Source organism: Typopeltis vanoorti, chromosome 12 (assembly GCF_054136105.1).
Source record: "Typopeltis vanoorti isolate ZY-2024b chromosome 12, IOZ_Tvanoo_1.0, whole genome shotgun sequence".
In the NCBI taxonomy this organism is placed as follows: domain Eukaryota; kingdom Metazoa; phylum Arthropoda; class Arachnida; order Uropygi; family Thelyphonidae; genus Typopeltis; species Typopeltis vanoorti.
Window position 1 is genome coordinate 75,537,781 of NC_143560.1, and position 16,101 is coordinate 75,553,881.

At 31.7% G+C, this 16,101-nt stretch overlaps 1 protein-coding gene across 2 annotated transcripts in view; it reads left to right on the forward strand.

Moving 5' to 3' along the window:
- The window catches only part of qin (tudor domain-containing protein qin), a 544,378-nt gene that overhangs the window by 375,383 nt on the left and 152,894 nt on the right, over nt 1-16,101 (forward strand). For both annotated transcript variants that reach the window (XM_090401282.1, XM_090401283.1), the window contains one exon: nt 9,313-9,430. In XM_090401282.1, the coding sequence (XP_090257408.1) occupies nt 9,313-9,430 (118 nt within the window). The remainder of the gene's footprint in view (nt 1-9,312; nt 9,431-16,101) is intronic.

Sequence of the window (16,101 nt, forward strand, 5' to 3'; positions counted from 1 at the left end):
TATTACCTCACCAGCTTTATTTCTTACTTTACCTCTAAACAGTTATATTTAATTGTTGGGAAATCATGCAAATTGTTAACTCCAGTGTTCCTCCAGATTCTTTGAATCATTACAAAAAATAGTAGTTAGTTGGATAAATGTCCTGTCTCACCATTTCATCTCTCTCTCACTCACTCACAAATTGACATTATTTAACAGATATTTGAACATTCGCTGTTCATCAAAATGGGTGTGTTAATTCTTCCTCTTCTGTTATTTTATTTTTATTTTGTGTGTAAGTGTGTGTGTGTGTGTGTGTGTGTGTGTGTGTAAGTGTGTGTGTGTGTGTGTGTGTGTGTGTGTGTGTGTGTGTGTGTGTGTGTGTGTGTGTGTGTGTGTTTGGGAACAGTCTAATACCTTATGCATAGTCCTAGAATATAATCTACACACTACATCCTCAAATGCAATTTCAATCAAAGTGTGCCTCAGCTTTCTGTCCATCTGATCAGAAATGCTTGAACATTGTGATCTTTATACAAAAGTGACATATGCCTCCTTTCTATCTCCCTTTAATTTTTCTCCAGTTGGAATGAACTTCTCTTGAGAGTCTAAATAATATAAGCAGTCACTATATGTTCAAAATAAAGTTGAAATCAGTTAAGCATCATGACTTGTAAGGTGTTCAGTATATTCCAGATTGGTTACAAAGCTTGACCTGGGAAAATTACATCACTCCTTGCAACTCTTCCTCACTTTAGTGTACCTGAGCCATATTTCATTGAAACTGGTTTGAATGTGACTTGAAGGTGTTGATGTTCTCTCCAATTCTTTTCAACTCCTTCACTTTATTCTGATTATGCTGAGTTTCTTAGGAGACCTTCACACGAAAATTATTCCAGGTGTAGTAGTTGAAATTGGTTGAGTGATAACTGTAGTGTCTGGAGAAGGAAAAGAAAAAAGGATGCTTTTGAACATTTTTTTTCTAGTTTCAAAATGTACAAAATTTTTTTATTCATTCGATTAGTGCTTCAAATTGGAATATTCTGTTGAATACCTCTATTTAATTAAAGAGGTATTCAATCTAATTTAATCCAATTCACAATGTTCAACTTAGAATAGGAATTACAGTATGAATTTAGGCTCTAATGACTTGTAATAAGGTTGGGCAGTGACTGTTTTTAATACTCTTGGTAGGATAGGTACAAAGTATAAATTGACATTAGTATTATCTATATAAAATAAAAGATAAACATTTTTTAATTATAAATAATTCATCTTGTATTAGACTTGTGATACAATTAAAAAGAGATATTTTAAATTTCAAACTCGAGATAAATTAAATCATCTGCAAATGAATTAATTAAATACCAGACATCTACATTTAGCACCATTAATCAGCATATTTCCATTATAAGTGCAGCAAGACACCTTTCCACTGGAAGTGACTAACTTATCATTTATTACTTGTGTTTTTAATCACGTAATTTAGTGAATGACATTTCATAATTTTACAAAAAGTCTTTCTCTGTGATGTATATTTTCTGACTTTTTCTTCAGGGTGTACAAAGATGTGTTGACTTTCAAAACATTCTTTGGGTCAGTTTTTTTTTTAGTGGGAATTAGTTTCACTAAGTTGTCTTTATTGTACCTCCTGCAGAAGGTAACTTGATATTCAGCATTGAAACACGATAGTTTTATTCACAAAATTTTATTTGATAAAAATATTCAAAACATTTAAACTGGATCTTACAATGTCACATAATTGCAGAAGTATTTTTATTTAGTCTGTTTCTATTTACTCTCAAAATTATATCTGAATAATTCAAATTATAAGCAGATCTCATAGAATTTTTACATATTTTAATTCAGAAATTGAAGAGAAAAAATAAATAGTTGGTGTTACTGAAATAAACTTATGTAATACATTTGTAAATCATCTCTCTCTGTAATTTAAAAAAAAAAAGTTTCCTGTCTCAAACAGATGATAATGTTTGCTTTATTACATATTTATGTGAATTTCAAGTTCCCTCCATTCTGAATACAGATGGAATGGCTGTGTATTGTATTTCAAATTGTTATAAATGGTGGCGAAATATGCTATATGGAACATTAGAAGCATAGCACATAAAGAAGAATTAGATAAAATTTTAAATGATGAAAATATAGAAATTGCAGTTCTTACAGAAATAAAAAAAGAAACTTAAAGGAACAAAAGAAACAGCTAATTACAATATCATATATAGTGGAGTGGACAAACAAATACATGCAAAAGCTGGTGTAATGATTTAGATCAATAAATCAGTTAAACAAAAATAACTGATTATACATTCAAATGAAAGAATATTAGATGTGCAATTAAAATTAAATAAAGAAAATTTAACACTTGTTGGAGAGTATCCCCTGAAGAAGGAAAAGAAGAAAATGATTACTTTTACAAAGAGTTACAAAGAATATATGAAAAATTAAATAAAGCAGACCATATAATTATAGCCAGAGATCTTAATGCCAGAATAGGAATGATAAAAATTAACAATAACATACAAAAATTTAGAGAACCAACAGTAAACAAAAATAGAAAGTAACTCATTGATTATACAATATATAATAATTTAAAAATAATGAATACATTTTACAAACATAAAAAATATACATAAATATGTGGTGTGCAAGAGGACAAAAATCAATAATAGACTACTTTATAGCAAATGAAAAATTAGCAAACCTTTTCCTAGATGTTGGAAGAGGGCTAGAAATTGACACAGATCACTATTTAGTACAGGCAAAACTAAGATTTCCACCAAACTGGCTACAGAAACAAAATGTAATTACAAAGTAAGACTACTAAATGATTCAAGTATAAGAAATTTATACCAACAGAGAATTAATAACTACTAAGAAAAAAATACAAGAAAATGAAGACATTGAGAAAGAATGGAATAATATAAAAGAGAAATTATCGCATCAGCAGCATATGAAAGTCTAGGAACACACAAAAAATATCATAAAAATAAAAAATTACATATATGGGACAATGAAATAAAATCAATAATTGGAAATAAAAAGCTAGCTTTTAAAAGACGGTTAAGTAGCAAAAAACAAGAAGATGAAATTGAATATAAAAAAAGACGAGCAATAGCCAAAAGAGTGAGAGAGAGCTGGGAAAAATCTCTATCATATCTAGAAAATGACATATATAAAATAACACCCAGTGTGTACAAAATACTAAAACACATGAATGCAGATATGAAAGAAACTACAAATATAAATGTGAAATAGACGTAAAATAATTTTTGGATTACTTTACAGATCTTTGGAAGGATAATAATAATACCGGCATCAAAAATAATTGCACCAGAAATTTACAAAATACTTTAAATGATTTGATAGCAATGAAAGAATTAAAGAACAACCTAAATAAAATAAAAAATGGCAAATTAGCAGGAGAAGATGGGATAAACTCCATCATCATCAAATTCCTGGCGTGTACCCTCAAGGGGTGTACAGGATATGATATTACTATATTAAAAATTTACATCAAACTGTATAAATTTGCAAAAAAAACAAATTCATCAAAGATTACTAAATTTTTTAATAAAATATATACAAATACCAATAGAATGGAATACAAGCATTGTAGTACCTATATTTAAAAAGGGGGATAAAACAAGACCTGCTGACTACAGAGGTATTAGTTTATTGAATACATGCTAAAAATATACGCTGAAAGTATATTATTAGCCAAACCAAAATTTTAAATAATGTTACAATATGACAGTATTTCAACTTGGCTGGGGTGTCGCCAGGTTAAACAAGGCCCCTGTTGTTTTCACCAGGGCAAAGGCAAACAGCTAAAAGTCAGCTACTGGAACAAATCCTAAAACTTACCCCAGCACAACATCACCAGAGTTTAATATTGGTACTATCAACATAAGAAGCCTGAATGGCAAAGAAATGGAGTTAGCTGAGAAATTGGATAAGTACCAGATCAAAATAATAGGGGTGACTGAAACAAAAAAGACAAACTGGTGAGATCTTTCTGAGCAATAAATGCAAAATGTTATATTTAGGCAATGACAAGGAAAAGGAGTAGCCATAGTATTCAACACTAAATACAAGGCTAATCTTCTTGCCTGGTATAAATGGCAGGCAGTCTGAAGTAGAGTGATGTGGGCAAATATCAGAATGGGGAACTGGAAAATGAGACTTATCTGTGCCTATGGTCCCACAGAAAGTTCTACTAAGGTAGAAGTGGAGGAATTTTTTTTGAGTGTTTAGAGAAAGCAACGGATACAACGAAAAAGGAAAAGTTGGTCCTTGTTGGAGATCTAAATAAGCAGAGTAGGAAATCATTGTCAGACATCCAAAAATATTTTGGAAAAATTTGGAGAAAAGAGGAAAATAATAATAGCAAATACCTATTGGATTTCTGCTCAGGACATTATACGAAGTGATGTTGACCGGGGTCTGCCACAAGTGAGACAGACCCCAGACTGGTTATTACTAACACAATGTTCCAATATAAAAATGTGCACAAATTCACATGGAAAGAAGAGGCAAGGAATAAGAAAAGTCTCATTGACTATGTTATTGTTGATAGTGATTTTTTCACATTGGTGCAGAACCCCAGAGTGTACAGAGACTTTGAAATTGGAAGTGATCACGATTTAGTCTTGTGCAGGATAAAATTGAATTTCATATTGAAAAGAGGAATGTAAGAAAGTTTTAAAGAGAATACAAGTTAAGCAGCTCTCAGATGTGAACTGTAGACTAAAATACACAAATATTAGTCAAGAAAAAATGAAAGAGTTTGAGAACAGGAACCAAACCTTGAAGAGTCAGTGGCAAGCCCTGAAGAAAACACTGATTGATTCAGTCAGAGAGGCATGTGGTGAAGTTTATTACAAGAATAGAAAAATCAGAACCATGGTGGACACAGGAAGTTAGAGGCAGTGAAGGAAAAGAAGAAAGCATATCAGAGGTTATTGGCAAATAAGTCAGCATGTGCTTTTAGAGAATACAGAGACAAATGTAAGAAAGCTAAACACTGTAAAACTGGCTTAACAAAAGTCATGGGAGGACTTTGGCAAGAACATAGAAAATAAATATCAAGATGGTGGCAAGATATTCTGGTGGTGGTTGAAGAAATGGAGGAAAGAGTGCTGTAAAAGGAATTAGCGATGATAAATGTGACATGAAAACAGGAGAAAAAGATATCCTTGAAGTATGGAGTAATTACTCTTTGAAAAACTGCTAAATGAAACAAGCAGTAATGACAGACAGTGGTAAAAAAAACGGTGACCAGGCATGCAGTCAGGAATACATATCCATACTTGAAGTAGAAAAAATCATCATAAGCCTGAAATGTGAAAAGGCAGCAGGAGTAGATGATATTCGACCAGAAATGCTCAAGTATGGAGGTACAAATGTCTTGCAGTGGCTGCACTGCATGGTTCAGAAGACTTGGACAGAGGGACGAATTCTAGATGATTGGAGTAGAGCTCTCATAGTACCCATATATAAAAAGGGAAATAAAACTGAATCTGAGAATTACAGAGACATTTCATTACTGAGTGTTCCTGGTAAGATATATGCAAGTATTCCTGAGAAATGGTTGAGAAGGATTGTGGAAGGGGAAGCTTGAAGAACAAGCTGCATTCAGGCCAAATAGAGGCTGTCAGGATCAGATTTTCACTTTACGACAGATAGTTGAGAAATCATGGGAATATAATAAAGATTCTGTATTTAAGTTTTGTCGATTTGGAAAAGGCATATGACAAGGTGCCAAGAGCTATGCAATATGCTACAATTATATGGTGTCAATGGGGCATTATATCAAGCAATACTTAGTCTTTGAGTTGTAAGTCAGTAGTTAGAATTGAAGGAAGTACAGGAAGATGGTTTAATGTTAAATCTGATGTCAGATGGGGGATGTACATTATCCCTTCTGTTATTTATTATCTATATGGATCGCTTTATGAAGGAAAGTGGTATTAAACCTGATATCAAAATTGGAGGTATCAATCTCAGCTCTTTGCTTTATGCGGATGATGTTATACTTCTAAATAAATCAATCTGCTACAAGTCTGTAAGATTCCCTGACTAAATCGAATAACTATTGTAATAGATATGGTATGAAGGGCAGCATTAAAAAGACAATGAAAATAGCAGACATATTGAAAATGTCAACTGCATTGTGAATGGAGAACTTATAGAACAAGTAAAACATTTCAGCTATTTAGGCACGATTTTTAGTAAAGATGGGAAGTTAAATTTGGAAATAGACAACAGAATCAATGAAGCTGGTATGGTAGGAAGTCATCTGAATAAATTTATATGGAATAAGAGGGAAATTAACCAAAACACCAAATTAGCTATATACAATACAGTGTTTAAATCAATTTTAACTTATGGAATTGAGAGCTGAGTTAGAAGTAAAATACTTGACCAAAGACTAGAGACCACAGATATGAGAGTCCTGAGAAAGATTACTTAGGGGCAAGAACGGATAGCATCAATGGCAATATCATATTAAAAACGAATATATTAGGAAAGAACTTAATATTGTCAGCATCCAGGAATGCATTAGCTGAGCTAATCTCAGGTGATATTGTCAATTAAGCAGAATGGAAGAGGAAAGATTAGCAAAACTTTCTCTGCCGGGTTGGCAAGAAAAAGACTCAGAGGAAGACCAAGATATAGGTGGATTGATACAGTAAAAAGTGCCTTAGAAGAGAAATATAAGATCTGATAATATTGGAGTCTTGACATTTAACAGAATGATTTGGAGGAAAATTGTAGTTAGGAAGTTAGTAATGATGTAAATTTTTCATGTAGTACTATCATATCTTGTACACCCCTTAATGGTTTATATCAGGAATTTGATGATGAATGGATTTAGAAAAGGATGCTCTATAATGGATTCATCTTTCTGTTTAAAACTACTTATAGAAAAAAAGAAGAGAATTTAATAATGTTTGATATATTACAAAGAATAAAATATACCTAATAATTTACTACATGCAATATTGAATATGTATAAAGATAATGAAATAAAAATAAATGAAAAGATGTCTGAAAAATGATCCATAAACCAAGAAGGAAGACAGGGATACCCTCTGTCTCCAACACTTTTCAATATTTACATTAATGAGATATTAATACAATGGAACACCTTAAACAATCACGGTATGGAAATTTCCTGGGATAACAAAATAAATACGCTGTTATTTGCGCAGATGATCAGGTAATAATATCAGTTAAGGAAGACGATTTACAAAGAGCAACTTATAATTTAAACATTATAGTAGAACAGTTTGGAATGAAAATTTCCATAGATAAAACTAAAACAATGGCATTTTGTGGAAAAACTTAAGTTAGAAGCAAAATAGTTATTAATAATAAAATAATAGAACAAATAAATACTTTGTTATCTTCTATGTGAAATATCATATGAAGGAGAAAAAGACATAAAATTAAAAACTTGAAAATTTTTACAGATTATAGACTTGATAAATAAAACATTCAACCCAAATATAGTACAAAAAGAAACATGCTAGAAAAGATACAATACTTTAGTAGTGTCCACATTATTATATGGCAGTGAATGGGCAATAAACAAACAAGATAAAGAATAAAAATAAGTGAAATGAGATTTATGAGAAGATCTGCAAAATACATATTATTAGATCAAAAAAGGAACAGAGTCATTTTAAAAGAACGAAAAACAAAATCATTAGAAGAAAAACTAAACAATTATGGATTGAACATGTAAACTGAATGGCCAACATCTGATATCCTAAACAAATACTAAAATATAAGCCAATTGGAAAGAGAAGGCAGGGTAGACTTCAAAAAAAAGATATTGGATGCATAATGAGACCGGAACAGACCAGTATGGTCTATACCCGTAATTAGTGTTATGATGATAAATATTGTTAGCAGTAATTGCATATGCTGTGAAAAAGAACTTTTCCTATAATTTCCAAGAAATCAAGCAGCAAATTAATTCCAATTTTGTAACTGTTGTAGCTAAAATTATGAATTAGAAAATTGTGAAAGTAGCTACTGATCAGGATTTGACACAGAATGCATCTTTGTTATGATATCATTTTTATACTTTAAGTTTTTTTTTTTTTTTAATTTCTGATAGGAAAATACAAATCCTGGCAACTGAATTAGAAACTTTTATTTAATACCTTGTTGGACCTCCTTTAGTCCAAATTACAGCACATATACAGTTTAGCATAGATTCCACAAGGTGTTAGATTGCATACCACAATACCAAACATTCACCACAGTCTTTTAACTGGCTTAGATTTGACAGAAGCAGACTTTGTTCCCAGACCTGTTTTTCTAACATGTCCCATACATTCTCAGTTTTTTTTATAGATCCAGGCTTTCTGGTGGCTAGGGAAGATGATGGAAGTCACTGTCATGCTTGTTGAACAATCTTGCCTGATGGACATTAGTACTGTCATCCATGAGACAGCCTTGACCTGCCAGATAAAAAGTCATCTTTGCAAGATGGACTTGATTGGAAACAATGTTCATATATTGATTGGAGAACACCCGACCTTCCAGAAATATCAGGGGACCCATTCCATACCAACAGAACATGCCCCACACCATGATATCATCTTAAATTGTGTTTAAAGCAAGCTGAGTTCACTGCTTCATGGGTCTCCCACCAAACTCTCTGCCTATCATCAGTACAGAACGTCTACTGTGACTTGTCAGAACATGACTTTTTTTCCAGTGTCCAGTCATGGTGTTCATGACACCACTGTACACAAACTTTCCAGTTCTTCACAGAAATCAGTGGTTTCTGTATAGGCATACAACTGCCAATACCAATCTTCTTAACAGACTGTCTTGGGACCATAGTTATGCCTCTTAGACAAGCAGTCTGGGTTATTTTTCTACATATTTAAACAACCAGGATATCTCACCTTTTAAGAAACCAGTAAGCTCTGCTGGTTTCAAAATTGTGGCTCCAGCCAGGTGGACACCTACAATAGGCCCTTTATCGAACTCTGAAAGATCCTTTGTTTTTGCCATTGTGATCAAAACTATGGATGATTACTGACCAGCAGTATTCTTAAATAATTGCCTACAACACGTGGTGAATCAGACCAAGTATTTTGCATATGTGCTGAGTAAGTGATGTGTACATATATCTGCGTAAATGTTTCTAATTCAGTGGCTAACTCAGTATTTAACAGTAATTGAAACTGTTAAATACTGAGAGGGGGAGGGGCTTATTTTTTAGCTTGGAGCTTGCAGTATTTTTAGCCTGTTCCATATCTTAAAATAATCAGCTGTCATTTTATTTAGAAATTATACCAGGAGAAAATAAAGCTCTGGTAATTCTGTACTGCACAAAAGATGGTATAGAATTTTGCATCAATTCTCTAATGGTAGAGGAAAATATGGCAGCCAATACTAGTTCTATGTAAGTATTTTATTTATTTATTATTTATTTGACAAAGAGTGCTCATCTGAATCAACTTGAAAATATATAAACTTTTTTTAATGTATTTTACTAGTGAATTTGAACAGCGTTTATCATCTCTATTCATTTTTTAAAATTATGGAAACAACTACCTTGTTATAGTAAAACTTCAGTTTAATACAAACCAAAATAATCACTTGATGTTTTGATCTTTACATCAAGGTCATCATCTGGTGCATACACATATATACAAAGAAACAAGCTACATTACAATCTGCATAGTATGCTAAATTCACAGTAATCTGGTCTGTTAACACTGCTGGCCTGACCTCTGGCAGAAAAAAAAAAAAAAATCCCTTCCTACATCAAAGCCAGAATCCTATTATCATTATCGTCTGTTTTGTTATAAATCCTTAAGAGATATATTAAGCAACAGAGCAGTGTGCTCTTAAAGAATTATTCACAGATAAATTTGAACAAACCAGTATAGATGGTAGCCAGTAAGGGCTGAAATTATTTCTTAGAATCCTAAAGTAAAGGTTTGCTGGAGAACTTGAAAAATTTAAGTGGGCTGAATGTGTGCCATCCAAATTCTTTGGAATGTTTATGCCATCTTATTGTTTAGATTGGTCTAGCACAGCAGTTGGCAACCTTTTTGGAGTGAAGAGCAATTTTAAAAATTATATCTCTAAAAAAAAAAATTTAGAGATCCGCACACAGTGATGAGCAACCAATGGTCCATGGGCTGCATGTGGCCCTCCCAGGTTTTTTGTGAGGTCCACGGTGTTCGTTTTGTATGGCAGAATTAGTATATTTTAATTAAAAATTATTTTATGAATGTTGATTTTTATATGTGGATATATTTGTGCAGGTTAAAAAATCAAAATATACCTAAATAATGGAAAATAAATTAATATTCTCTTATCAAAGAAAAAGAAAATATTCTTTATGTGGATCGAACCGACTATTTGATTTACTATTTAATTGCTCATCACTGCTTTAAATTTAGAAACTACATTGAAAAATGTTATAATTAAATTATTTATTCAATTTTTTTTACAGTAACACGTTATCATTATAAGTATCATAACATGTAACTGTAAAAAAAAAAAAAAAAAAAAAAAAGCACGGGTGGCATGTCGCATGAAATTTTATGATATTTTTAAATATTAAATAATAAAACAAAGATTTCCTCCTCCTTACAAAAACATATGCATAAAATTCAATACCATACCTATTTCTTTAATTTTTTTAAATTTAAAATATCTTCTTAGTGCGACTTTTGCTGTTGAACTTCTTGGGATAGTTTCTCAATATGCAGCGAATACGCCGTAAATTTCATTTTCAAACATGACGAAAGACTCTCATTGTTTAGTTAGTTTCTCAACTTCTAATAAAATTTATATTAGAAAATATTTGCTCACAGAAATATGTCGATCCAAAAATCGATAGAAGTGTGTCAAATACAATCATATATAATATCTTGCTTTTTAAGATCTTCTATTTCAGACCATTTGTGTTGCATTGCAAGAGTAGATTTTTGTCTTTCCAACTCCTCCAGGTCAGCTTCAAGATTTCTAAATTTTGAATTCCACAAATCTTGGATTTCAGATCCTCTAACTCAAGTTGAAATGCAGCCTCATCAATTCCAGCAAAAGGTGAAAAATTTAATTTGGCAGGATTAATTTCAAGTGGTTGCAATAAAAACGACATAGTTGCCTTATTCCTTCTAAACTCCTCAAATCTCCCATTAAATTCAGATCGCATATTTACCACAATTTCTTTTTCAAAGAAATTGTGGTAAATATGCGAATTTATGGAATTATTATCAGCTTGTTCTTGTTGATATTTCTTCAACGTAGGAAAATGTAATAATGTGCCTTTCTCTAAGTCTGTCAGAAACAAATATAATTTTTGTTCAAACGAAATCACTTCTTCTAAAAGCAAAACTGCTGTATTTCCCTTTCCCTGTAGTTTCTATAGTGCGTTTAAATGGGAATTCATATCCACCATAAAGTAGAATTTTTGTAACCAATGAGTATCTTCTAACTGTACATATTCAAGGTCTTTTTGTCTTAGAAACAACTTAACTTCTCCAAGGCAGGTGGCAAATTGCATTAACACTGCACCTCTGGAAAGCCATCTTATTCTGTTATGCAAAAGAAGATCGGAATATTCGCAATTGATTTCTTTAAGAAGTTCACAAAATTGCCGATGATGTAGTGATCTTGCCATTATTTTGTTAACAATCTCTACAACCAAATCCATCACTACTGTTATCTCTTTTGGAAAAGTTTGTGCCCAAAGTATCTCTTGATGGATTATGCAGCGAAAGGAAAACACGTCATGCAAAATTTGTTTTTTAAATAAAGAAACAAAACCTTTTTTGTTCTTTTCATGTTCGGCACCCCATCGGTCACAATAGATATTATTTTGTTAATATTAATACCCTTACTTTTCAAGCAAGTGGTAACAGCAGATTCAATGTCTTCTCCGGGAGTTTGTCCTGTAAGTGGCAGTATATCGAGTAATTCTTCCTGAGGTCCTTGAGAGTTTACGTATCTACAAATAACTACAATCTGTGCAATGTCATCCACATCGCATGATTCATCACAGGCAATGGAAAATCCTGGTGTTGAATTTAGATCTGTAACCTGCTGATTTGTTATATTTTCTGTCATTTGTATAGTTCTGTCCCTTACAATCTTAGCAGTAATGGCATGTCTTTTATTTTTGTAATTATTTCTGCTTTGTTTTTAAAATTGCAGAAGAGAAATTCAGACATTTTAATAAAACCTTCTTTCACATATTCTCCGTCCGTAAAAGGTTTTCCACGTTTAACAACTTCTTGAGCAGCCACAAAACTAGCGATAGTTATATTTCTTGATGCTTTTATCCATTTGAAAAATGAACATTTAGTTAGGTTTACTTTGCGTTGCAACTCTTCTACTGTCTTTTTTCTTTCATCTCCCCGTGGATATGCTTTGTCAAATGTGTCATGTTTATTTAAAAAATCTCTTTGTATATTTGATTTTTTATTGTTTGAAAACTTTTCATAGCATATTAAACACATTGGAAATCCTGCTGTATTTGCTACAAATGCGTAAGTTTTGGTCCATTCACTTTTAAATTCCCGATTTTCTTGTTCTATCTTTCTCTTCTTTGCTGACATTTTAAATACTATAAAAATATTTTTATTTTGTTAATATTTAATTTAATGTAACAATATTCACGTTACCTAACACAATCACCAGTAAATGAAAGCACTGCAACGTCCACTACAAAACCTTTACTTATTTTAACAAAGTGAGCAGATTTACAATATTTGACAAGTCAGTGGGTTTATAAATTCTTGCATTATCCATGATAATCCAAGACGAATGTAAAGAAGGATTATCGCATATGATTTCAAAGAGTTCAAACATGAAAGTATTAAATTTTTCAGCATCGTATGTACTATTTTCAATTTAAAATATCCTTGACTTAATGTAAAATGTCTTTAATTTATTGCAAATGCTATATTTAGGGTTTTAGTTTCTAATTTAATAAATAGCATTCATTTTGCATTATTCAAAAATAGATTGTTTAATAACAAAAAGAGCTGCAATTATTCATTCAAGGAGCCATATGCGGCTCCGGAGCCACAGGTTGCCGACCACTGGTCTAGCTGATCAAAATTTCTCGAGCTTCTTTAAATCTGCATTCATACCAGGTTTTTGTGTGATATAAGGAACAGGTTCCTTTCCAATCAGTTGGATGTAGGACGTGAAGAGCATGATCTGAGAAGTCTGTTTTTCCAAAATTGTTCAACTTGATGTGTCATTTGTATTCTTTTTTACAAATAGGAATTGTGCATCCAGTTTCACCAATATAAGGTAACTTACAGATGTAATGGATTCTGTATACTCCAGGGTGCATTGTGGGGGAGGGGATCCTTTGAGGAGTTGAATAGGTTTTTTTTTTTTTTTAATTTTGTAACTAGTTTAAAAGTTTCATTAAGATTGTAATGGTGTAGAATTATATTTATTTTATATGACAACCTTTTAATGTATGGAATAGCTATGGTTTTACTGTAATCTATGTTTACTTTTTTTGATGAAGTTTTATGAAGAACTTTATAGGTGGTATTTTTGCTATAGCCATTTTTATAAAAGTATTGCTAATAATTTGTAATTCTTGTTTAAGAGCTTCATTTAGAGCAGATTGTTATAGCTCTGCTTTTGAGGGTGTTAATGACTCCAAGTTTTTGTGAAGGATGGTGATAAGAGTTAGCATGGATATATTAGCCGGTATGTGTAGGCTTACAGCAGACAGTGAAGGATAGACTGTCTGAGAAAAGATATGACCAGTGGATCCAGAAAAGGAAGTTAGTTTTGATTTTCGGTTTTAGTGGTAATTTGTATGAGCTGATGTTGCTTGTTCAGGTGACTGTTTAAAAGTTACACAGCTGCATGGCCAGATAATGAAAACATCATCAATGTATCTAAGCCATCATGTAACATCATCAGTGTGTCTAACTTTCAGTTTTAAAGTAAAGGATTTAGAGCATGTTGCTCAAAAGCTTCCATATAAAATTTAGCAATGGGGGGGGGGTAAGCTCATGGCTGTACCTTTTTTTCGTAGGTAAAAATTGTTTTGCCACACAAAGTAACCAAAACGTAGTACATGGACAAAGAGAGCCGTAATAGCGGGCTAAATTTATTCTGTAAGAGAAGTATTCTGTCACTGGTTAGGACATTTGTGAAAAGAACAGAAACATCAAAATTGACTAATAAATCATTTTTATTGAGTTGAAGTGTTGTGTGTTCTTTATATAGAACAGGAAATGGCCTACCTACCACAGTAGTTGTTTCCATATATTTCAAAAATGAACTCTGATCACTGTATAACTATAAAGGAAAGGATAATCGCCTATATTATTTAAAATTTGTCTTATAGGTAAATGTATGTTTTTTTTTGAATGGAATTAAGCTTCTTGGATGAGTTTTCCATTAATTTGTCATGACTAATGTTTTAATATTAATAATGACTGTATCTAAATATTTAAACTTTTTAATGAAGCATTGGTCAGACAGTAGTATGAATAATAAGCCATTATTTATAGTTTAACATGCAAAAAAAAAAAAAAATTAAAAAAATAATAAAATAAATATTCCATGGATTGTTACAATGACACCTCCACACACACACACAGAAAGAGAGAGAGAAATAAGGAATGGTATAAAACCTTTAAAAAGTATTTAAAAAGTGAACACAGGTCATAACATGCATTTTCAATGCTATAACTAGTCTTAGTTGCAGCAGAATGAAAAAGAGAATACTCCTAATAGTTCAAAAGAAATAATGAGCAGTCTTAATTATCTGATCCTAGGATTGTATTTTATGATATCAAAAAATTAATTCCATGTTATGATAATCTTTTCCCAAAACTCGTAGATAGGTATATCATCTGAACAGTTCATACTGTATGCCTGTATATATATAATATTTTGTTTTTTTCCCAAGATTCAAATTTTGTCAAAAAAACAAAATATATATAATATTTTGTTTTTTTGATGAAATTTGAATCAATTTGTGTGGAGCTTCATTTAAAAGAAGCTTGTTTACAAAATTAGCTCAAATTTCTTAAGTGCTGTCACAATGCTAATGTTATTTCTAATTGTGTGAGAATAAAAAAAAAACTTTAAATTGTTACTGTTAATAAGTGAGTAAGGCCCTACTGATAGATCAACTGTGCTGTGTTTAGTTCCATTTTATCGATTCCACACATGGCTAGTGTCTGTGGTGTGGAATGCAAGGTTTAAATTTATCTGATTATAAATATTTGATATATTCTTTGTGTTTTTGAATTGTAATCTTAGTTGAATGGCTATTTAGCCAAAATGAGATGTCTGACAAGAGATGCTTGATAAACAGCATGTAAAGAAAGAGGAGATAAGTTCTTGATGATGGGTAGAAGATAGTTCTTGAATTAGTTTCAAGGAAGCATGTAGGTTAAATTTGAGATAAACTTGTGCTGTCTACTTATACCCTTACTATACTTTGTATTAGAAAATTGTGATTACTCCTTGGTTCTTTTGAACTCTAATAATGTATTCACTTTCTTATACAGCTGTGACCAAGCCAAGAATATAAATGCATGTTGCATATCTTATGTCCTTTTTAAAATGTTTTCATCATTCCTTATTATATTCTTGAAACAAACAGCAAAACGTTGGTGGCAATAAATCTTTTTATTCTACATGTTAATCTGTTGTTTGTTTGTTTTACTGATATGTTTAACATTTTTCCCTAAAAAGTTCAGCCATTAATCTCTTTGGCAAGGAATACTGGAAGCTAATAAGATTAAGTGTCATTCAAAGAAATCGGGGTTACAAATTGGCTCAAATTTCTTAAATGCTGTTACAGTGTTGATATCATTTCTGATTTTGTTAGAATAAAAGACAGTTTTGTTCATTAAGTAAATGAGTGTTCTAAGACTCTAATTATAGATCTTCTGCACTGTGAAGAATCAATTCCACACATAAGAAGTTGCACAACCTATAATATGTTGGACACCTGTTCAGTGTTTGGGGATCCCTTCCCCGTCCCCAGCAATTGTACTGCCTCTTTTAATTTTTCATGTTACTTTTATTATTATTATTGTTATTTCTGTATCCTTCACTCGATTT